Source organism: Chiloscyllium plagiosum, unplaced genomic scaffold (assembly GCF_037043375.1).
Source record: "Chiloscyllium plagiosum isolate Xiang-an unplaced genomic scaffold, Cpla_swu_hap1 HiC_scaffold_4, whole genome shotgun sequence".
NCBI lineage: Eukaryota > Metazoa > Chordata > Chondrichthyes > Orectolobiformes > Hemiscylliidae > Chiloscyllium > Chiloscyllium plagiosum.
In genome coordinates this window covers 91,193,864-91,219,718 of record NW_028270142.1, presented here as the reverse complement: position 1 = coordinate 91,219,718, position 25,855 = coordinate 91,193,864, and the positions used below count along the sequence as shown (strand labels likewise).

The 25,855-nt window shown below is 39.7% G+C and overlaps 1 protein-coding gene across 8 annotated transcripts in view; it reads left to right on the top strand.

The window, feature by feature from the left end:
* The window catches only part of abhd3 (abhydrolase domain containing 3, phospholipase), a 103,926-nt gene that overhangs the window by 75,440 nt on the left and 2,631 nt on the right, over nucleotides 1–25,855 (top strand). For 2 of the 8 annotated variants that reach the window (XM_043688236.2, XM_043688230.2), the window contains 2 exons: nucleotides 4,504–4,552; nucleotides 4,657–4,822. In XM_043688236.2, the coding sequence (XP_043544171.1) occupies nucleotides 4,504–4,552; nucleotides 4,657–4,822 (215 nt within the window). Of the gene's footprint in view, nucleotides 1–4,503; nucleotides 4,553–4,656; nucleotides 4,823–6,172; nucleotides 13,583–15,258; nucleotides 19,599–21,621; nucleotides 21,957–25,855 lie in introns of those variants that run through there. The other 6 variants (XR_015757000.1, XR_015757001.1, XM_043688231.2 and 3 more) reach the window with 6 other exon arrangements.

Here is a 25,855-nt window from a genome sequence, read left to right as displayed (position 1 = left end):
AGTTAAGTATTACCAAAGGATGGGTGTGATACTTACTTTTTTTCAAAATTTCTTTGTTCACATTGTTATTCCATGATGTATTTTCTTTCTTTGCTCTTGTGTTTGTGGTGCAGCTCTAGCTAGGAGCAGAGAACATGGTTGGGGTGAATAGGTGCTTACTTATGGGCAGTTTATGCCTAGTTCAGATATTTAAATGCTCTGGCTGCTGTATTGGCAGTGGGGTGGGAAGTTGGGTTTTCGGATGTGTAGATGCCCACTTTGGTCAGGGGTGAGTTCCCTATTCAGGTCCATTGGCGCTTTATATGTTGGTTTTGTTTTTGGTTTTTGTACATAGTCTTTGATAGCTTTGTAGGTTTGTTAACTTTAGTGGTTTTAGTTTGATGTTGTTTATATGTTCGATGACTCTTGCAACACTAAGGCTCAGTGATTTGTAATTTGAGTTTCTCCTCTCTGGAATCTAAATGCTACTGCAGAAGATTATGGTTAATGACTTGATTAAATGGTGTACCTGGAACATCAAGGACAGTCACTCACCAAAGAAGAGGAAAAAAGTACTTTGAGCCTTAGAAAGGAAAAGGTGGATATTGTTTTATTACGGCAGACACACTTGGATGATAGGGAGCATGCGAAACTACAGCAGAATGGCTTTGATAGGGTTTACTTTTCATCTTTTCATACCAGAAGTAGAGGAGTGGCTATATTGGTTAGGAGGAATCTCCCATTTAAGTTATGAAAGTGTGTTAAAGACGCATATGGGAGGCTTGTATTCCTCAAAGCCGTGATAAACGCGGAAGAATATGGTGTTTTAAATGTTTACTGCCCTCCGGCCCATCCCCTCAAGTTTCTGGTAGATGCGTTCTCTAAATTAATCAGTCTCAAGTCTTGACATATCGTCATAGGGGGAGATTTTAATTATCTTATGAATCCCCCGGTAGACAGGTCACCCAAAGGCACCCTGATACCCTCTAGACAAACTAAACAATCAGTGGATCTGTGTGTGGAGTTAGGGGTGGTGGACACTTGGAGGCATCTCCACCCTACAGGCAGGGATTTTACATTTTTTTTCCAATCCACACAGATGTCACATCAGGATTGATATTTTTCTGACTCCCGTGGCAACCCTGGACTTGGTGGCATCGTGTACGATTGGTAATATTATCATCTTCAATTACGCTCCAGTGCCTACCTGTTGGTTAAGATTAAGGATGTGATAGTGGGCCTGAGGCGAATGGATCATTTTATCCTTAAGGATAATATGTTTGTGGAATACTTCTCTAAGGAATTTAGGGCGTTCCTAGACATTTAATTCAGGCTCGGTTAGTAGCCCATCTGTCCTTTGGGAAACTGCCAAAGCCTATTCCGGGGGTTAGTTATCTCCTACTCTGGCAGTAGGAAGTGGCAGAAGGGTGAGCAGCAACATCTTCTTGTAGCACATTGAAGGCAGCTGAGAAGGCTTACTTTGACAGGCCCTCATTGGCCAAGCTAGAGAGGATTACGACACTGCAGTCTGCATTAAATTCCGTGCTCATGCATACAGCAAAGAAGGAATTCACTTTCGCAAAACAAAGGTTGTATGAGCATGGTGACAAACTGGGCAAATACCTATCTTTTCTCGCCAGGAAAAAGAGTGCCCCTAAAGCCATTACTGGGAACCTAACATGTGATTCTAAAAAGATTAATGCAGCATTTCAGAGATTTTACTCTGAATTATACCAAACTGAGGGTTATGAGGAGGGGCAGGCAAGATGGAATCCTTTTTCAAGGATCTGGAGATTCTGGGTGTGACCCCTGAACAAGAGTTTTTTCTCAATGTCCCCTTATCAGAATAAGAGGTGCAGGAGGCTGTGAAGTAGCATCAGCATGGAAAGGTGTCCAGCCCTATGGACTTTCCAGTGAATGTTATAAGGAATTTATAAGCATATTGTCAGGCCCAATGCCCAACACGTTCAATGACTCATACAGTATTGATTGTCTCCTGCCATCTCTGAGAGAGGCCAATATTTCGCTTATTCTTAAGGAGGACTGTGCTTCTTACAGGCCCATTTCACTCTTAAATGTTGACTTTAAAATCCTCTCTAAGACTCTTGCATTAAGAGTGGAAATTGTTACCTTTTATTGTTAAAGAGAACCAGACAGGCTTCATAAAGGGCCGCAGATCCTCTAATAATGTTAGAAGGTTGCTTAATATAATTCAAGCCTGTCAACAACAGTCAACACAAGGATTGGTGATTTCTCTAGATGCAGAGAAGGCATTTGACCGAGTTGAATGGCCGTACCTTTTTTATACAGTAGAGCGGTTTGGCCTGGCCGAAGCCTTTGAAAGATGGGTAAAGGTTCTCTACAGTGATCCTCCCACTGCAGTCATCACCAATGGAGTACGATCAAGCAATTTTAGTATTTTTATGGGCAGCCGACAGGGCCGACCCTTTTGCCATTGCTTTTTACATTGGTGATTGAACCGTTGGCAAAGGCCATTTGGAGGGATCCCAATGAATCACCTCCAGAAGTGGGGTTAAAATTACATAAGATTTCTTTGTACACAGATGATGTCCTCATTTTTCTTTGTCAAATTCAGCACTTTTAGTGCATCAGCTGATTTGGCACTTTTTCGGGGTGTAAGATTAATTTTGCAAAGTCAGAACCTATGCCTATGTCTTGATGAAGATGTTAGGTCTTAAGGACGAATCTCGATTCTCATTTAAGTGGTCACAATGGGGTTTTATGCTTTGGGCATATTCATCACTCCAGTTTTTGATCAGTTGTTTAAAGCTAATTTTATTCAATTATTCAACAAAATCAAACAAGACCTTCAAAGAAAGGAATCGCTTCTGTTTAGGTCGAATAGCTTTTATTAAGATGAATATTCTTCCGTGTTTGTTGTACCCTATACGAATGCTCCCCCTGATATTCAATAAGCAAATGTTCAGGAGATTGAACATTTGGTTCAGCTCTTTTATTTTGCATTGTAAGTGACCTGGATCTCCCGGACATTCAAAACTATCAACTAAGCTCGCTTTTATCTTAGGTGAGTGATTGGGCTTATGGGGACCCTCTTTCATATGGTTAGATATCAAAATCTCTCAAGCAAAGTGCCCCCTTACTAACTTGCTATTTTTGGACAAAATGAGGACAGTTAAGGAATATTGCCATAACCCAATAGTTATCAATACTGTTAAAGCATGGACGGCAATTCGGCAGAGAGAAGGCAATATTGGTACTCCTGCGATTTTCATTGACTTGATCCTGGTGTAAGATAATTATCCTAAGATGAGAGACTGACTAAATGGCTCTATACTTTCTGAAGTTTAAATAAAACATACAAGATTCTGAAGGGACATGTTAGGGTATCTTTCCAAGAGATATTTTCTCCTGCCTGGGAATCTAGAATATATTTACAGCTGAGATAGAATTTTGGTCTCTCAGGAAATTGTGTGATATGAGAATCAGATGGGAAAGCAGAGTTGAAGCTGAAGAGTACACATTATTATTTCTGAATGGCAATGTGGGCTGAACTTGCCATATGGTCTACTCCTGCTTCCATTTCTCATACATTCTCATGAGTGGTTAGTATCTGCAATGCACTGCCTGTAACTGTAGCAGAGGCAGATTCAATTATGACTTTCAAAAGGGAACTTGCAAAAGAAATAATAACTTGCAGAACTGTCGGAAAAAGACAGAAGTGCAGGACCAGCTGAGTTGCACTTGAAGAGAATCAGTCTGGACATAATAGGCTGAATGGCCTCATTCAGTGCTGTAACTAATTTGTAAATGTATGATCTCTAATGTGCTGAGGATAATGAAACAATTTTCAGATTTTAATACACATGGCGCTCATATATTCTCAGTATTAGATAACACCTCAACAAACAGCTGACTCTGAATGGAAAGCCTTTTATTAAAGTAAGTAAATTGCCCCATGGTAGCTGCAGAGAGATCCTGTGCAAAGTGTCTGTGTTTTTTTTTTGCCTGTATCTGCACACTTAAGTCAATGTGGGTCCAAAGCGTAATTTTTATTAATCAGTAAAGAGGTTCGTAATTACCTACGTGCTTCTATAATATGAGCGTTGTGATCAAGTGTTCACAAATTGTTTTATAACCTCTAAATCCTAGATAATTTTTAACACTTTTATTTTTGCTTTATGCCATCGCTTCTAAAAGTAGTTGTTTGTACTGAAATACCATTCAATGGTACTAATCATCGAGACCTTATCCAAGCGGTTATTCATCATTTGAACACCCAGATGGTGAGTAGCAATGACCTACTTGACTGAAGAAAAATTGAAGCTAAATCCAATCTTACACGACATTCATTCTAATGTGCCTGACATGTATTCACACCTGACATGCATTCTAACAGAGCTCAGGAGCTGGAACGTTGGCTGATCATCTTTCTTACTACGCCTCCTCTTACTTACACTAATTCAATTTTTACTTTGTATTTTTTATGTCTCTTTTAAAATTTTTGAGTATCACACAATCCAATAATTTCTTTTTGCATTATAGGCACAGGCCAATTTTGGAAAAATCATTTGACATAGATTATGTCCTGAAGGTAAATGACTTCCTTATTTCTTTCTGTACATTTTAGAAATACTTATGGATATAGTAAAAGCTTTTTGCTTCCATTTGATTCTTGCATGATTGATTTTTATACAGGCAAAAACTATCCGAGAATTTGATGAACGGTTTACATCAGTGATGTTTGGTTACCAAACAATTGCTGATTATTACAGAGATGCCAGTCCTTACCTCAAACTAAAGTCCATTGAAATTCCTGTTTTGTGCTTGAATGCTTTAGATGATGTCTTTTCACCAAGCCATGGTAAGTTTACATCTTATATTTCAAGAGTGATGAACCTTTCATGCTAGTTTTAGGCTGACGACCAGGAAGGTTTTACACAAATTCTATCCTTCACTTATTTTCACATTCAGGTTTTCCTTAGTCAAGAATTTCTAAACTTTATATATCTTTGTTTGTAATTTGACTTTGAGGGCTCATTGATAAGGTGAATGGCTTTGCTGGAAAGATGATCACCAGAAAATCCCACCTCTGACTCTTTACAACAAGAACTTCACCTTGACTTTTTTTTCCCAGCAACGTGTATTAAACTTGCTGAGACCACACTTGAAGTGTTGGGTGCAATGCTGGGTAAGATATTATGAAAAGAAAATGCAGGGACTGGGGAGTGCAACAATATTTACAAGGACGATATTAGAACTGCAATGTTCTACTTTGCAGGAAAGGATGAACAGGCTAGATTTTTGGAATGGGAGACTTGAAAACTATGAAACGTTTTGATAGGATAGACAGTGAGAGAATATTTCCAGTTGTGAGGAAGATCAAAAATAGAGGCCATCAATACTGGTTAGCAAACAAGGAATAAAATTGGGAATTCAGAAGAAATATCTTTAGCTAGACAGCAGTAAGAATGTGGAACTCACCTTCACAGGTAGTCATTGAAGCAAATAGTACAGATACATTTAAAGGAAATTTTGATGGGCATCTAAGGAAGGAGGGAATAAAGGATTATATGGATTAGAGTTGGAAAAAAGAGGATCGGTGAGGTTCAAGTGGTGGATAAACATAAGCAAGGAGTGACTGGGCCAAATGGCCTCTTTTTGGACTGTAGTTTTGTTTTATTATCCATTAATGAGGAACAGTGCTAAAAACAGTCATCTTCAAACACTCAGGTTTAAAATATTCTGACAGGAAAAACCAGCAGGGAGAATGGAGTAGCTTGTGTTTTATGGCCACATGTGACACACAGATTGTGGTTGGAGCATTTGTATTCTAGTTGCTTCTGAAGGAGAGAGAACTGTGGAAAATAACGGGTGAGCAAGGGGTTTCAATCAAAATGCGGTCCAGGCAAGTCAATCATACAACTATTACTAAACTTAACTTCTATCCTGTTACCCTAAATATGCACTTGTTCATGAAAAAAACAAAAGGCAGACAGTTTGACACAAGTGTTATGGATAGGGGGAGAAAATTATAACCAAGGAAAGCTCAGTTCTGCATCTCAAAAAGAAAAATGAGTTGTTCTTACAATCCTCTTGACTTCTATCAATTATCAGAAGATGTCTGAAAATGAAGAATTCTTTATTTCACTGAATGATTGATTGGATCCACAGTCTTTCCTTATACTTTATGTTTTAAAATTCTTTCTTTCAGTGTCTCTGAATGTAGGTTTTCCTACTCTGGAAAAAGTGGGGGACAGCACATGACAAAAGGGGACAAGAGAAATATTGTTGAATCTTCCAGAGCCTTCTGTTTGCATTTCACTCAAAGTTCTATTTAAAACTGCTATTGGATTAGCAGTTACTATTCTGAGTTCTCCTGAATCTGCAACAGATGATACTGATTTTCCTGAAGTCTTTGTAGAAAGTAACATTGTCTCACAGGGATATGGCTTCTCTTGTTTTTCCAAGTTGCAAATGAACACCTTAAATGTCTTATTTTCAAAGTTGTGTCCATTTCACAATGATCAATTCAAAGAACACAATAGAAAGAAGTGGTCTTTACAAACCTTTCATAAATCTAAACTTAACCTAATCCAGAATTCTGTTGGCTATGTTTCAATGACCCATCACCACTGTGTAAGCAGGGATCTAAAAACCCTACCATTTGGGGTGGTGCAAAAACAGGGCTTCCTTCACGCCCCCACCACCCTCCACCACCACCACCACCACCCAGGGCCAAGTGTGGAGGCTATGACATCAGACCATTTCAGCCTAACCCAAGGTTGCAACCTAGATTAAAGCAGCCTCAGCCTTCTGGAGGAAGGCCCAGCATTCTAGAAAGAAGGTAAATGCCCTTCTCCACTCCACCATCTTTTTTCCATTATTTCGCACTCACTCTATCTCTCCTGTTCTATCCACCTCCCACAAAGAATCACGCTCTATCACAGTTAGTAGTGCCTGCAACATCTTTCCCATTTGCTCTCACCAACCCAAGCCCCCAACACAACTAACCGCTGTGCTGCCTACTCACTCACTTCCCAACCTGCACTTATTCAAGATGGAGGACAAGGATCATGCTCTGAGGTTGGTGAACTTTATTCCTGAGGGCTATAAAGTCCTGGGGAGAACATGAGGTGTTGTTATTGCATTGAGCTTTGTTGGAATACTGTAGCAGGCTCAGGATGGAAATGTCAGCATAGGAACAGGATGATTTATTGAAATGGTGAGCAAACCAAAAGTTCAGAGTCATTTTTAGGCTGTATGTCTTTTTTTAAATTCACTCACAGGCCATGGTCATTGCTTACTGGATCAGGATTTATTGGCCATCCTAGTTGCCCTTGAAGTGGTGGTAATGTGCTGGCTTCTTGAACTGCTGTAGGTAAACTCATAGGGAGGGGATTCCAGGGTTTTGACAAAGTGATACTGAGGAACAGTGACATATTCCCAAGTCATGAAGTCATACATCACAGAAACAGACCCTTCAATGCAACTTGTCCATGCTGACTAAGTTTACCAAACTAAACTCGTCCTATTTGCCCGTGTTTGGCCCATATCCCTCCAAACCTTTCCTCTTCATTCATCTGTCCAAATGGCTTTTAAATGTAACTGACCTGTATCTACCACTTCCTGTGGTAGATCATTCTACATATGAACTACTTTCTCAGGTCCCTTTTAAAGTTTTCTTCTAAAATTTTCTAAAATTATGCCCTCGAGTTTTGAACTCCCCGACTCTAAGGAAAAGATCTTTCACGCCATCACACAAAACACAATGTCAGTAATCAACAAAACAAGAAACGAACAGAGCAGTTAAATAATTGGGTTGATGCTACACCACAAAAAATGTATGAGCATAAAATTTTTGTATCATAGAACTAAAGATTTTATAACTACATCCATCATTTCATTGCCACCGAGTCCATGTTTTCATCCATGGCACTGTGCAGATGCAATGAACGGAAGACATTGATTAATTTGCTCTTGGGATACTCTAACATACATTTCATCAATGCTTACATGAGTTCACTATCCAGCTGTTGAGTCCAAAGTTTGAGACTTTCAGGAGAAGGGTATAAAATGAATGCCTGACATTCCTGTGTGATACTGAGGGATTACTACTATGTCACCGTATTTTGCATGAAACGTTCAACCTCTATCTGCCTTCTCAAGGATCTCCTTGCACTATCTGGAACAAATGTTACACATTATCAGATTGCTGTTTGTGGAACATCTTGTGTGCAAATTAGCTGCTATGTTTCCTACATAACAGCAATGGCAGTAGAGTATTTCATTAGCTGTAATGTTTTTTGGAACACTGTGTTTGTGAGAGGTGCGATTCTTTTGACACACAGATTGTGGTTGGAGCATTTGTATAGGTTTCAACAGTTTTGTTCCTAACATTCCTAATGCCACCATGGAATTTGGTAATACTTTGATTCAAAGGAGTCATATGTTTCTTGAGATGTCTTTTTCTGAATTTTTTTGTTGGATGTGGGAATTAGGCTCGTGGTGAATGGCTTGGAGGGGAATTGCAGGTAGTGACATTTCCATATCTGCTGCCATTTTCTTTTAGATGGTAGTGGTTATTGCTTTGGAAGGTGCTGTTTAAGAAGCATTAATGAATTTCTGCAGTGCATCTCGTAGGTAGTAGACACTGACATCACTGTTGGAGGAAGTGAATGTTTGTGGATGTGGTGCCAATCAAATAAGCTACTTTCTGCTTGATAACGTGAAGCTTCTAGAATTTTGTTGGAACTCCATCCATTCAGGCAAGTAGGGAGTATTACATCACACTTCTGACTTGTGCCTTGTCAGAGAACACCGCTTGGACACATGCACGAAACAATCCCACCACCCTGTGGCTGAACACTTTAACTCTCTCTACCACTTCACCAACAACATGCAGGCCCTGGGCCTCCTCCATCACCAAACTCTAGCCACCCGCCGCCTGGAGGAAGAATGCCTTATCTTCCACCTTGAAACTCTCCAAACACACGGGATCAATGTGGACTTCACCAGTTTCCTCATTTCCCCTTCCTCCACCTTATCCCAGATCCAACCTTCCAACTTGGCACCGCTCTCTTGACCTACCCTATCTGTCCATCTTCCATCCCACCTACCCGCTCCACCCTCCTCTCCAACTTATCACCCTTCACTCCCAACTTCATCAATCTATTACCTCCTTAGCTACCTTTCCCCCAGCCCCACCTCCCTCTCATTTATCTCTTAGCCCACTCAGCGACCCCCTTATTCTTCATGAAGAGCTCATGCTTGAAATATTGATTCTCCTGCACCTCAGCTGCTGACTGACCAGCTGTGCTTTTCCAGCACCACATTCTTCAACTCTGATCTCCAGAGTTCAACTTTCCCCCTTGAAAATGGTGGACAGGCTTTGGGGGTCAAGAGGTGAATTACTCCCTGCAGTATTCCTAGTGTCTGATCTATTGTTGTAGCCAGTGTATCAATATGGCTAGTCCAATTGAATTTCTGGTCAATGATGAACCCTAGGATGTTGATTGTGGGGGATTCAATGTGTCACCAGTGAATTTCAAAGATTGGTGGGTGGATCATCTCTTGTTAGAGATGGTCATTGTTTGGCATTTGTATGGTGCAAATGTTATTTGTCAGTTACCAGCCCAAGCCTGGATTTGTCCAGATTTGGGTATATTTGGATATGGTCTACATTAGTATCTGAGGAATCATGGATGGTGCTGAACATTGTACAATCATCAGGGAACATCCCCACGTCTGACCTTATAATGGAAGAAAGGTCATTGATGAAGCAGCTGATGTTGGTTGGCATGGACACTATCCTGAGGAACACCTGAAAAGATACCTTGGAGCTGAGATGACCTCCAACAACCACAACTATTTTCCCATGTACCTTATATGCACTCTAACCAGTGGAGTCCTTTCTCTGATTCCCAATTAACTCCAGTTGTACTCATTGTCTATGATGCCGCATCAAGTCAAATGTGGCCTTGATGTCAAGGACAGTCACTCTCATCTCAGCTCTGCAATTCAGCTATTTTGTCCTTGAGGCTGTAATGAGATCAGGAGTTGAGTGGCCCTGGTGGATCCCAAACTGGATGTCAGCAAGTTATGCTATACAAGTGCTGCTTGACAACTGTTGATGACACTTCCATGACTTCACTGATGATCGAGAATAGACTGATGGGGCAGTAATTGGATGGGCTGGATTTATCCTGGTTTTTATATACAGGACAAGTTTGGGCAATTTTGCAAGTTGTCGGTAGATGTCAGTGTTATAGATGGATTGGGACAGCTCGCTAGGGATGCAGCAAGTTCATGAGCAAAAATCTTCAGAATTGCCTTTGCAGTATCCAGTAATCAACTATTTCTTGATATCATTGGCTGAAGACTGGCATTTATGATGCTGGAGACTTCGGGGGAATTAGAGAAGGATCATCCCCTCGGCAGTTTGGCTGATGACTGTTGAAAATGTTTCAGCTTTGTCTTGTCTTTGCTCTCAGCAGAGGGGACTCATTTTCTTCTTTTCCTGTCTACCATTTATACTTATCTTCCATTTCTATCACTTCTTTACCACAATTAGGTGCTTTTTGTCTTTTGCTCTGCTTTCCCTCACCATATGTTTTACTCACTCCTTTGCCTTCTCCATCACCAATGTAAAAACCATCATTTTCCAGCCCCTTTCAGTTCTGAATGAAAGTCACAGCCAATTTGAAACATTAACTCTGCATCTCGCTCCCCAGATACTGCTTGACCTGTTCAGTTTCTCTCACATTTTTTGGAGAAATAAAGTGAGTGTTGGTTCTCTGGAGTGTGGGGAAAATAACAAGGAAATACAAATGAAATGAACAAATATTTTGCTTTGGTTTAAATTGTAGAGAATTTCAAATCCATTCCAGTATTAGCTATAAATCAGAAGGTGGAAGGAAGAGAGGAACTTGGTGAAATTACAATCACCAGGATTGATGTTTAACTCCTTTAGTTAACCACAGATTTAGGTCATACCCTTGGCATTTTACTTCTCAGTAAGAATATTCTTATTTGGAGTACTCTGAAATGTCCCCTTAATGTCTGCCATTGCTCATGGATCTGTCCTCTGGTCTGATATAATCTGCTCTCTGCTCTAAAGAAATCTCAAAAACATTCTATAAATTCATTGTCCAGGCTGCTGTTGCCAATTCTACATTTCCAGTTTATATATAAACTAAAATCACCCATCAACATACTTAGCATAAGAGCTAATATTGCACTGCAATTATAAGTGTTATAAGATGATTACATTTTGGGATAGTAGCTTTGGATTTAAAGTGAATACGATTGGGGGAGCGGGATGGGGTGTTCTCTTCTGCAGTCTGTTTTAAGTAAGACAGGGTGGTTCGAGATCAAAAGACAGCTTTGATTTTCAACAAGTTTTAGGAATTCTTTAAGAAAGTAACAAGAGCGGTGAAAAAAGGAAATTAGTGAATTTCCAGAAGGTATTTAGTAAGATTTCATATTATCGGATATTGTCGAAAAAAAGCTCATTGTATAGGAGGTAACAGGTAAAATTACCATAGTTCTCTCTCTGTCTCATCAGGGAAAGATTGTTGATGGTTTAAACTGAGGGGCACCATACCTTAAGTGAGGGGTGAGGTTGAGAATGTGGATCCAGTATGAGAATTGAAGCTACATTTGTGGTGTTATTCTGCATCTCCAACGAGCTGTCCAATATAGGAGGTAACGTATAGGCATTGCCTAGTTAACAGGAAACAGGAAGAAGACATAAATGTGTCATTTTCTGGTAGGAAAGGTGTCACAAGTGGTCTGCCACATCAGTCTAAGCTGGGGCCTCAATTTTTAAAAATAATTTATACAAATAACTTTGAAGAAGAGACCAAAGATATGTTAGTTATATTTTCTGGTAATACAACACCAGCAAGAGAGTAATTTAGGAAGAAGACAATCAGAGGCTAACAAATGGGTACATACAAGTTAATTGAGTGTGTAAAAATATGGCAAACAGAGTATAATGTGGGGAAACATGAAATTGTCCATTTTGGCAGGAAGAATAAAAACTAGCATTATTATCTAACTGGTGACAGTTTGCAAAGCTTTGACATGCAGAGGATTCTGAATGTCCTCATACATGAAACGCCACAAATTAAGACACAGATACCAACATGTGATTAGGAAAGCTAATAGAACGTTCCACTGATGGTGAGTGGAAATTGATATAAAAGTAGGGAGGATGTGCTTTAATTATGCAGAATAACTAGTGTGACCCCATTTTGGAGTAGTATGTGCAGATTTGGTCTTCTTATTTAAGGAAGTATATAAATGTGTTGGAAGCAGTCCAGAGAAGGTTTACTGGACTACCATTCAGAACCTTTGGGTTCTGCAGTGTGAGAAGATTAGACAGGCTAGGTTTATATCCATTGGAGTTCAGAAGAGTAACAGCTTACATGATTGAAACCTATAAAATTCTGCAGGGTTTTGACAGGTAGATATGGAGAGGTGTTTCCTCTTTTGCGAGAAACTAGCAGTAGAAATTTCAGAGAGTTGGAACTCTCCTCCCAAAAGGCCAGTGGATGCAATCCTTTTGTTTAATTATAAGGCAGAGATAGATTAATTCTTGATAAATCAAGGTTATTATTGATAAACAGGTGTGTGATGCCATGATTTAATGAATGATGGAGTCGGCTCAAGGGAGTTAGGTACTCCTGCTCCTAACTTGCGTGTTTAAAAGTCTATTTGTTTGTTTTACTAAGAAGAAGGTGCAAGGTATTGACACATGGAGATAATGTCAGCACTCTGAGTTTCCAATAAATACACTCTTAAGACATCCAACATCCCAGGAAGATGTTACAGGTATTAGGTTGTGAATAGTTATACTGTAAAGTATCAATCTACTTCTAAGTGCAAGGAGGTCAGAATAGCTAACCAGTAAGCAGGAATCACATTTAGGGAGGCATGATGGTATCATGATAATACCACTGGTTTATCAATCCAGAACCCTAGACTATAGTCTAGTGACATTAATTCTAATCCTATTATGGAAGCCAGTAGAATTTAAATTCAATTAATAATCTGGAGTTGAAAATCTAGCCTCAGAAATGATGACCATTAATCCAGCATCGATCATTGAAAAAAAAACCTGGTTTAGTAAAGTCCTTAGCTCAGTTAGCTGGACAGTTCGCTTGTGACAGCAAGCAACCACAGCCAAAATTAGGAGGGTGAAGTTCTCTAGTTGAGTAGATGCATTCTGCATTCTTGGGTTCCAGGAGATTCATCCTCACATGCTTGCTGGGTTGGGGAGAGATTCTCTATTCCACAGAGATACAGATGCTCAGTTGTTGAGCAGAATTGAGTTTTCCCATTTGGCAATTCTTGGAACTGTTTGTTCCATAAATGTTACCAATTGTAGATTATTGGTTGGTTCAGTACAAAGAATGGATATAAATAGAGGATTTAATCACAGCTTCTATTTCATATGTTCCTATTATGGAAATTTATTTGAATTACAGTAGCAAAGATCCCTGGAGACAGTACATATCCTAATTACCTCTTTTTTTAAAGCTGAATAAATATTTAAATTCAGAAATTGTAACACTGCTGTGGTTCTGTTCGCCGAGCTGGAAGTTTTTGTTGCAAACGTTTCGTCCCCTGTCTAGGTGACATCCTCAGTGCTTGGGAGCCTCCTGTGAAGCGCTTCTGTGGTGTTTCCTCCAGCATTTATAGAAGCGCTTCACAGGAGGCTCCCAAGCACTGAGGATGTCACCTAGACAGGGGACGAAACGTTTGCAACAAAAACTTCCAGCTCGGCGAACAGAACCACAGCAACGAGCACCCGAGCTACAAATCTTCTCACAAACTTTGAATTGTAACACTCCTGGACATGCAGTTGGAAGAAACCACTACCTACCAAATACCATGCCCCAATGGTAGCCCTAACAAAAATGCCTGAACGTTGTCAATATTAAGGGTTTCTGCCAATGCCTATAGGGCCACAACATATATACCCACTCAAACAATGAAAATGCAGAACAGCATTCTTCAGCATTTAAAACATTACAAGAGGCATAGTCTGGTGAAGGAACCTCTCTCTAACACTAATAAACCTTTGGTTGTACAGGTATTTGGGCTATTATTGACCCAAAATGGGATCTAAGCCTATTCTCAACAGTGACATACTCATGTGACACTGCTCTTCAATTGCCTAGTATCAATCTCTTTGCAGTTTCAGCACTTTTTCTTTTAAATTTTTCATTTAGATTTTTAACATATGTTTGAAAAGCCTGTTGTATGAATCTGCAAATTTTTGTATTAATTACCTAGAAAAAGAATTCTAGCCTTTAAAACTGAAAATACAGAATTTTAGATGTGATAGATGCAGCAGGATATGATGTGGCTTATTATTCTTGCTGATGTAGAACAAAAATTAAGTTGCTTGCCTTGACTCCCTAACAAGTAGAATCACTATATGAAAAGATTGTCTTTCTCTGAAGGTCTACTGTTGTTGAAAAGTGCCTCGCATTGCTTTTTTTTCTTCCTGTTGTTAAATGATTAACATGTTAATGTATTTCTTGAGCTTTTCAAATATCTGGCAACATATATTAATGTTCAAAAAGTCAATGGACTGTTTCTTATAATTTATCTATTTAAAACTTGTACATGAATCAACAATATATGCATATGAAAAAATAAAATTGAGCAACTATTTTCCACTGATCAGTTGGATATAGCAGAAACATTACACTGAGAATTTTCCTCTCAGTGATTTCTGAGAGAGTCAGGCCATATCGATGCATTATAAACTCCCTTTATGTGACAGGCTGGTAATCAGGAGGTTAGGAGATTATCCAATGCTGGTGCAGAGACTTAATGATCTGCATGAATAGCTTAAATGAATTTTTTTATGGTCAGCACATTTAAGATATATTATACCTAGGATGTAGGCAATTGCTGCATAAGTTGGAGGTGCAACAAAAGCAGAAGTACAGATAGAAATATGCTGAAGGAGGGTTACAGGTATAATCCTCCAGGTTACCCTGCTACAGAGCAACAGTGTTGTGCATCGCAAATAGTATTGCCAGCAACCAACAGATGTCACAGGAACTTCATAATATGTTTAAAGTGTGAAAGAAGGTAATGGTTCTGAAGAGAGAAATGCCCCTGTTACATTGACTTCACTTGTTATACTGATGTTACAGTCTGTGGTGTGAAACAAATGAGATCTATTCTAGCTTTCAGAGGAAAGGCGCCAGTAATTATGCGTAACCAAATGTTGTTATACTTATTCCTAAAATGTAATAAATCTTCTTGTCATCTTAGAACAGTGCCTTTTTTGCAGATGCTCAAAGTTCATCCTTTATCAATGAACAATAGATTATTGACAAAATAAACAAAAAGACAATGCATCATTGGTGAAAGTCAACTACTTCAAACAAACTGTACCCAGTACCACATACTGGCAAGAGTGGTAAATATGATAAGGTCCAGGAGTGATCACCTGTAAGAATACCACGTGGTTACAGCAGTGTGGATCTGACCCCCATTCCAAGAAGAAGTCATCCAGAAGATCAAAAGAGAAGTGAGAATGATTTTTAAAAACATTATCACTTTAAGAAGACACAGATAGGCAGTCAAAAGCTGAAACACAATTACTGACAGAGAGAGAGAGAGACAGAGCAGTATGGAAGCAGCAAAATTAATCTCAACATTTCAAAGTCAAAAGTTGATAAGAAGCACTGAGGCAAAAGTGTGTGGGCTAGCAGAAGAAAGAAAATCCAGACATTATTAGAAAATACAGAGGCCTTACAGAAAGAGACTCTGTAGGGAGCATGGGAAGGCTTCAACAGGTAAAGTTAGAGATCTCTAAGGGAAAAGGTGAGAAAACTGTGAAAATGCCGGAAAACCCAGTATGCAGCACAGAAATAGGGCTTAGAAGAGAGGTGAAGACATTTTTTTTCCACTTACAGTCTAGAACTCTCGGTTTTGGAGTCAGAAACTCTAGTAACATTTAAGCAGTATTTAGATGTTCACTTGTGATGCCATAACTTCCAGGGTTGTGGGCCAAAAGCTGGAAAATGGGATTAGTGTAGTCAGATCTTTGTTGACTAGAATAGACACAGTGTGTCAAGTAATATGCTTCTGTGCTGTAAATATCTATGATTCTATGTATGTAGTGTTAGAAAGAAACATAATTTCAAAAGTTGAAAGTAGTAAAACAGCCACTAATACAATTTAAAGCTTTACTGAAGAATTCAATACAGCATTACGGAATTACAAGGTTTATAAATCTGGAACGAAGGAAATGCTCAATACAGCCTAGCAAGTTCGACAGCAATTTATTAGTGAATATAAAAATATGAGCATAAATAATAGCAGAATACAAGCAACATTAAAAATCTATATCACTTTCACAGTAATAAGATTAATATGCAGATTGAGAAGAAATGGAAAAAAATGCTTCCTCGCCGATTAAATGTCAGAGCATATCAAACACAAAATTGGATAAAATATAGCATTGTCTCAAAATTAAACACCAAAATTGATAGACTATTACAGGTAGTTTTCCTATAACGCAGCAGTTGTGTTCCCGTGTGATGTTGTGCGAAAGAAGTAATGGGGCCTATGGGAAAAACAGCATTAGGGACTCCACTTCAGCAAACCTGTCCATTTCTGGTCAGTAACAGAATTGCCAAGTTGTTACAAGCGAAATTACACAATATATTGTTGTATTCCCAGCTCCCTGTGGGGTGGAGTTTATCCTGAACCCTGCTCTCTGCCATTAAACTTTGTGAAACTTCCAGAAGTTTTTTTTTGAGGGGGTGGCTAAAGGGCTGGCATGCTCTGAATGGCGGGAGATTTTGATGGGTCTCAGGTTTCAGAGAAAATGAAGGGCTGAAACTCTCAGATCCTCCCCTCTACATTGTCAAACGGAGACTTGATGAACTTGGATCAGGTGTTAACTTGGGGCTGGGTGAGATGGGGAGAGATGAGGGTCGCCAGTGATCTGTCCTTAGTTTCACACTCCCTCTCCCCCCACCCAGACACATGCACCCTCTCTTGTAAAGTTGCCATGTGTTAAAGCTTCAGATAGCCAGCAACTGAGCCTTTGCTTAACAAAAGGCCCTACTTACTGTCTAACATTCACGGGAAATCGCTGTATTTGCATCTTCTTTCATTCCCTATCTCACTCTCCCCACTCCTCAGCTCTCACCACACTCCCCACTTCATGCATAAGCATTCCAGCAAAATATTCCAATGTTTGTTTCCTCTACCTTAGTTGCATATAGAAGCAAACAAAAACCAGAGGACAGCCTGTTCCAATAGATGCGCCAGCAGAGTAAATCGAGCCAGCTGGTAATACAAGGGGTGGAATCGCGTAACAGTGAATGGGAGTTCACTTTATTTTAAAAATTCCGTAATTCACAAATTGGATTCAGCCAAATCGCGTTTACGAAAACGCGTTATAGGAGAATTAACTGCATATTCAATAAATCCAACTGTGAATAATGTGACTAACAGATGTCAAAGAGAGTACAACATTTTTGAACATGTATGGAAACTTTTGATGACTATTTCAATTTGGGAATAAATCAAATTTCACAAAACAATTTTGCTTCCAAAGAATCTGTAAACAATTTCATTAATGACCTTAGCAGATTAGTGGAACATAGTGAATATCAAGCTTTGAAATTAACACTCATTAAAAAGTTTTGATTGGATTGTTGTTGGAATAGTAGATGAAGAGTTGTCAGATTTCTTATTGTCCAAAGAAGATTGGACTTTGGAGAAAACTATTCAAATCGTGCTGGAAGTTGAAACCAGAAAGACTCATTCTCAGATCATGAGAAGAGACAATCACACTACCTCAAAAGGCCAACAGAGCCTATTCACTTCACAAGATATGGACACTCTAGAGAGGCACATGACAAGTTTCTGCAGAAAGCAAACCAAAAACCTTACATTAAATTCCAGTGTCAGTGTACCAGTACAATAAGGGTCACTGGTATTGGCAATATCCTTCCACCACTAAGGAATGCTGTTTCAAAAATGTAGGTTATTTAACACTTCCAGAAGTAAGACACAATTTCAAAGCAAGAGAAGTACTTACAATCACACATGTCAAGCACTGTACATGGTAGAATGCACACCACCATCAGATAAGATACTTTCATTTGGTGTCAATAAACATCCTGTGATTTTGTGCGAAATACAGGAGCAATTGTTATTGTTCAATCAAACCAGTTACCAAGGCTGAAGAATCAGAGGTTACAGCCTACAGCTTCCTTAAATTTGAAGTCCAATAGTTAAAAACGAACCACTGGTGCAGAAGCAAACATTTGTTCAAACGCTGGTCCAGAAACAGACCATGTTTGACCAACTGGTCAGGGAGACAACCAGTAAAAGATTTTTTTGGGTTTCCTAGATCCATGGTGGACTCAAAAATGGAAAAATGTTAAGATCATAAATGATGACCTAAGAGAAATGTTTCAAATGGCTAAGAAGAAATGGTGGCCAGCAAGCCAAAAGAGGCTCAACCAATTTTGACAAGAACACGGACAAGAGAGTGAGCAAAGTTGTACTAACATTCATGAGGATTGAGTTGAAGGATGGATTGACTAAAATTCCAGTGAGTGGACCAAAAAGGTATATGATGAGCATAAAAACCATAAAGATCATGAATGATTTATTACTATATAACTGAAGACTTTCAGAAAGATACATTGGAATAGATACAGTGGGGACACTTGGGTGTCAGGAGTGTAGCTAGGACTTAGTCAGTGGTGTGGTGATTTGAAATCGCAAGAGAGATTAAAGATTTCATACTTCATTGTGAAATTTGGTTACACAGGATTTTTAAGATTGGGGGCAGCATGGTGGCTCAGTGGTTAGCACTGTTGCCTCACAGCGGCAGGGACCTGGGTTCGATTCTACCCTTGGCTGACTGTCTGTGTGGAATTTGCACATTCTGCCCATGCCTGTGTGGTTTTCCTCTGGGTGCTCCGGTTTCCTCCCACAATCCAAAGATGTGCAGGTTAGGTGAATTGGCTATGTTAAATTGCCCATAGTGTCCAAGGATATGTAGGCTTGGTGCATTATTCAGGGGTAAATATAAGATAATAGGGTACGGAATGCATCTGGGTAGGTTACTCTTTAGAGGGTTGGTGTGGAGGTGTTGTTCATGTTCTTGACAAATTTGGTTGAGCCTCTTTTGGCTTGCTGGCCACCAGTTCTTCTTAGCTATTTGAAACATTTCTCTTACTTAACACTGTAGGGCTTCTAAAAAGCATACACCTGTGATCACCAAAGTCAGAACAGAAGATAAAAAACTCATCAAAGTATGCAAGAAGAAAGTACTGAAAGCAAGAATGAGCAGCAGAACTCAAATGAGCTTATTTGGAAATCTTTCATTAATATTGTTAAGACGGCAGAACAGTCTGGTGAACAAATTGATACAACAGAAGTCAATGCCAGTGACAGAGTTAGTGTTGAGTAAGCAGCAAACTTTCAGTAACACAACTAAGAGTCTGAAAAAGTTGCTTGATTGCCTGATCCAGAAATCCAGGATTCCAAAAGGAAGAAAATACTTACTCCAACATAGCAGCTGTCTTCTAAAAAGGAAATTAATTGAGGTTATGTCCTCCAGATAAGGTAACTGACCTCAACAATGTTAACAAATAAAGCATCCTCTGTGAATGATAGCTGAGAGCTGAAAGATCCTTCAGAGGATAAATGACCAACAGATCAGAACTAATGTCAAGAAAGTAACTTAACATTTTTTCCAAGTTCAAACAGAGCGCATTCTGAGAAACGTGTAATATGTCCAGACCATCTGCATTTGAGAAGTCAGATTTGGGAGGAGATCATAGAGTCCCTACACTGCAGAAAGAGGCCATTTGGCCCATCACGTCTGCATAATTCTCCAAAGGGCATTCCATCTTGACCCAGCCTCCTATCTCTGTAAACCTGCATTTACCAGGGCTAAGCCATTTAGTCTGTACACCCCCTAGATATTATCAGGCAATTTAGTATGGCCAATCCACCTCACCTGCATGTCTTTGGACTATGGGAGGAAACCAGAATACCCGGAGGAAACTCACACAGATATGGGGAGAATGTGCAGACAGTCATCCAAGCCTGGGTCCCTGGCGTTTTGAGGCAGTAGTGTTAATCACTGTGCCACCATGCTACTAGATGGTGCAGTTCTAAATGCAAAATAGTTATACCATAATTGTTTAATGCATTATCTACAGGGAAAAATTCTTAGGTGGAGATGTATAAGATAATGGTACTGAAGGTAAGATACTGGCTCCACGCATTCCACTGATGGTGACACACAGTCTGTGGGTGGAGGCAAGGAGTTCTTACGTAGCTTTTGGAGGGAGCAGCTCCTTAAGGAGCTGTACTAGCCCCTTAAGGTTCTAGTAATTATGTCTGACCAAATGTAGTTGCTGTCATGCAATAAACCATCTTGTTAAATAGGAACACATGAACAGGAGTTGGCCATTCAACTCCTCAAGATTGTTCAAGCATTAATGAGGTAATGACTGAGTTGTGGATTAATAACATACACCTACCTTTGTTTAACAAACTTTTGTCTATCTCAGATTGATGTCTAAGAACAGTACCTCTTCTGTAGTATTCTACTATGATATATTCTCTACCACTGATAGACCCAAGATAAAACAAAGTCAAGGAGGACTAGTGGCACCGAACTACCTCAAATAATCCTTACCTAGCACAACATGCTGGTAAACTTGATAAATACCAGAAGATACCAGGACTGGTCATTAGGGAAAATACCACATAAAGATCTCACAAAACCTGCCATGGTAAAATATTCCCCATTACCAAATACAAAGTAGACACACAATGTATGCTGTCACAGATTCATTCCTTCCACTCAGACTATCTTACAACTGTGCTAACAATGCACATCCATTCGAAATGCGCAACCTATACCTATAATTCTTGTCAAATCAATACTTTTTTCAAAGAATCTTTTTAGTAAAACTTCAAAGATGTCCATATATGTAATCAGTTATTATGATCTGTAGTTTCTTGGGTCTTATTCTTTTGATTGTTTCAGAATTCCAACTCATTTTTGCGGGTTGCAAACAAGGAGATGGATAAATAAGGCAGGAGCAAACAGACCTACAGATGCAGGTTCCCATAGTATTAAATTCCTAGTTCCTTCAAAGAGGGTGTCCCAAAAACTATTGGCAAAGAATGGGAGGGTTAAAGTTTGAAATCTCCATGGAGCTGAGTTGTTTCCAATGTAGTATGCTTTTCTTCCACTAACTATCTGCAATCTGTCTTGTATATCTAAGCAGAATTTTAGGAGTCTTTCCAGCAAGTTTTCAGGCAGAGGAGCTTATGAAATTTACTTGAGTAGCCCCTCCCTGTGTGACTGCAATTTTTTGGGATCAGGTAAGGTCTCACACGCTCTCATCCCAATACATGCCCTAAACCTCATAAAACTGCCACTTCCCATCATGGCCTCAATTTGGAAGCCAGGAGTAAGTTTCAAGGATGAGGGAATTTGGTGGTTGTGGGAAGATGTTTGATAGCCTATTTGGAGGAATAATTGGCTGTGAAGCTGTCAATCCCTACTGTCTGTTCAAGTGGAGGCACAGAAAACCCGGCCACCAAATAAATATTTCATGTTATTTTCACCTAACACAGAAGGGAAGACTGTTCCAAACGTATATTCAAGCACAATGTCAAGGGTTGGACGCTCAATTGCTGCTGGGACAGGAGCATATGTAGGCGTAATTTATGGATCCTGTCATCTTTGGAATATGATGTAATTTTCAAAGGTCCTGCAGGAGGGCAGGACCAGGAAACCACCTGCCATCAATGAATACACTTCAAGTTCCTTAAGGACCTTGTTAAGAGGTTGTGTTTTTGAAAAAGAATGTGGTTTTTAATCTTTTGTTTGGACAAAGCTGAACAATGTGCTAGGTGTTAGTGTATAACTGTAAGGGTTGCTGGGATGCAAAATAAATTTTGTTCTAATGTTTCTTTGTTACGTTTGAAAGGTCTGTTTGCACTGGGTCAGGTGCTGAATCTGAATTTTGTTATCCATGATCACTTCATTCTCTGTGATTATCTTTCTTGCACTTTCATGAGACGCCTGCTGTTGTCAGCAGCAGCATTCAATATAGCTTTGCCTGACTTTGTTCCCTGGCTCCACACAGGCAGCTCTTATACCCTGGTGATATTAAGTGCCATTAATTGGGTGAGGAACTTGTTTTCATCTGGGTATCAGTGTCCTGACATCGCTTTCAAAACCTATTCTCCCACAGATTCATCAAACCTGACAGAAGAGTTGGAGCAGGCAGAGTCTGCTGAGTCCTCACAGGAGGATGCATATTTTGAGAAATTACCATCACTCCATTAGTTCATATACACATACTTCTTTAGGGGCTCCAAGGTGTTACAGGTGATTGCCAATATCTTGCAAGTCATTTCATCTCTCTTGGATTTCGAATTTGATTTGCACATGTTTCCTATCAGCAAATCATGCAGTCTTATCTTTGACCTCTGATTATCAGCAAGAGGAACATCAAAAGGAACATCAACAGCCAAAGTTCCAAGACTTCTTCAATAGCACCTTCCAAACCCCCATCTCCATGAGTTAGCAGGGCAAGCACATCAATGTCTGTTTTTCTGTTTGACTCTATGTTTTTATTATCAGTGTTAGTGGTGATGAACTGCACTGTGGTGTTATAATCAATTCTAGTTTGTAAATGTGTACACAGCTCGCTGCTACTTGATAATCAGAACTACATTCTAGAATATCCAGTCAACACTTGTGCAAAGCAGGACATTAATTAATCTTGTTTCAAAAGCACAAGCTAGGAAAGTCACTGGCTGAATGTAACTTAGCTCCTATTGTCAATGTCAAAATAGAGAAAGATAAAAGTAAAAGTTTTTGCAAGGTGGCATGAAATACTGACAATTATCTGAGAAACAGCCACATAATTTATTCTGTTTTGCTTAGACCCTGAAAATATATAAGAATGGAAAGTGCCATATCAAAACTTGTGGTCAACACTAAATGAAGTAGAGCAGGGTTTTAGAATGCAGACTATGATAAAATGTAAGAAGACAGTAACAAACTTGTATAATGGGTACCTGAATGGAAAATACATGTCAATATTGATTAAATGTGAGAAAGTCCATTTTGTTCGGAGGAATAAAGAGGCCGCTTACACCTGGAGGAAAGTGTGAAATCTTATCGACTTACATTTTGACTGGACTATTTCCAGATCAGCAAACCTGGCCTTCATGGTGAACTTACCAGTGTGGCAAATTAAGAGGTTTCTTTTAGGATTGGCAGCCAATCAATAGGTGGTATTACACATCAGAAATCTGAATCAGAACTGATTATTTAAAGAAACACCAACAGCATTCATGGTGGCAGTGCAGTGTATTGTGGATTGCTAATTTGCTGATAAAAAAGGAGGAAAGTGGATACCAGAAGGAGAACAGGAGCCTCATAATTCACAGGCATGTGACTTGGGCTCATGGTGAAAGCACTGAGGCAGGCTTACTTTCTAGGTAATTACTAAAAGAGGCCATTTAATTTCACCACATATTTCTGGTGGGAGGTTGCAGAAGAGTTAAGTTGCTTGAGTATAGTGTGGTGGACATAGATCTAGTGCAGGAAATGCTTAAACGATCTCTTGGTATCTGGCACGGTGAGTGCCATGCAGCCGCTTCAACACACACATTCTTTAAGGCACTCTTTTGGTAATGATGCATTCAAGTAAGTGCCCTGGCTCTGACTTAATTCTTTGACATCACACACAACAATGACACTCCCCCTCAATGTGTTGACCTAACAATCCCCATATCACTGACCCTCCTAAATTGTCATGCCTATGTCCTAAGCAAGGACTGACAAAGAAAAAGTCCTCACTTTTTAAATTTTCTCATTGCAAGATGAGAATCCATACAAATTAAAGTACAGATGCAAACTTCTTCCTGAATTCTGACTGCACAGGAGCAGTGGTCCAAAGTCACTTCAGTAACAGAGCTCAACAGCTCCTTTTTGCATGAAATCTGTGTGCCTCTAATACCAACCTACTGTGGCTCGAGAATGGATCATCATTAACCTTTGAACTGTTTAGATGACTAATTGAAAACCATGCAACAAGCAACTCTCTTGTTCCTGGGCAATACTGAATGTAACAAATATTTTGGAACAAGCAAATGTGCAAACCCTTGGAACTACCTGTTCCTTAAGATTAGATTCCTTATAGTGTGGAAACAGGCCCTTCGGCCCAACCAGTCCACACCGACACTCTGAAGAGTAACCCACCCAGACCCATTTCCCTCTGACTAATGCACCTAACACTATGGGCAATTTAGCATGGCCAATTCACCTGACCTGCACATCTTTGGACTGTGGGAGGAAACCAGAGCACCCGGAGGAAACCCACGCAGACACAGGGAGAATGTGCAAACTCCACACAGACAGTCACCCGAGGCTGGAATCGAACCTGGGACAGTGAGGCAGCAGTGCTAACCATTGTGCCACCGTGCCGCACTACAATGCTGTGAGTGCTGAATCTTGAGCACAAATTCCACACAACAAATTGAAGAAATTCAACACAGGACACTGGATTAAAGGTCAATATAGCTATATAGCATCCAATTGGTCTCAAAGGAATAATTCAAATTCCGCTTGTTGCAAATTATTCAAAGTGCTAGCCTTATACTATGGCTAGCCCATAGTTTTTCAGTTTAATACACTTTACTGCTGGAATGAGATTTCAATACTTCCTTGGTGCAATCATCTTTCTTAATTTGGTATTTTTCTGACACAGTGTGCCATAGTGACACAGCGTTCCATAGTGAGAAAACTCCATCTCACGTGCAAAATTATTCTTTGCTGGCTTCTTAACTGTTTTGATTTGGTGTGCATTTCGGCCACATGTTCCCAAGCACACTGATAATTATCTCCAAGTGACCTGGAGAAAGATGTTGGTTTACTGAACACCGGTTTACTGAATGCCTGACGTTACTTATGACTTTCCCAAACCACTCATGGGAAAGAACTGGGATTCATTTCCAGAGGAATGGAATTCAAAGTCAGTTAAGTTCTGTTAAACTTACATGAAGCCCGGCCTAGACCTCACATTAAATCCTGCACTCAGTTCTGTTCTCAATAATAGATATAGAGGCTCTGGAGAAGGTGCAAAGAGATTTACAATACCAATAAATGAACTGGGAGGCTATATCTGTGAGGAAAAATTGACCAACTCAAGGGCTATCTTCTCCAAAAAGGAGAAATCTGAGATATACATCAGATATCTTTAAGAGTATTCAGTGCTGCAATATAGAAGATGTAAAGAAAATGTTTTCACTTGTGGAGGAATCAGAAATTCATGGCCATAAATAAGATAGTCACCAAGAATCTGGTAATTAACTCAGGAGTGGCGCATTTTGTTAAATTAGAGTCATAGAGATGTACAGCACGGAAACAGACCCTTCAGTCCAAGTTGTCCATGACGACGAGATATCCAAACCTAATCTAGTCCCATTTGCCAGCATTGGCCCATATCCCTCTAAACGCTTCCAATTTATATACCTATCCAGATGCGCTTTAAATGTTGTAATTGTACCAGACTCTACCACTTCCTCTGGCAGCTCATTCCGTATGTGCACCACCCTCTGCATGAAAAAGTTGCCCCTTAGGTCCCTTTTAAATTTTTCCCCTCTCACCCTGAACATATGTCTTCAAGTTATAGACTCCCCACCCCAGGGAAGAGACATTGTCTACTTATCCTAATCATGTCCCTCATGATTTTATAAACATCTGTAAGGTCACCCCTCAGCCTCCAACACTCCAGGGAAAACAGCCCCAGCCTATTCAGTCTTTTCCTGTAGCTCAAATCCTCCAACCCTG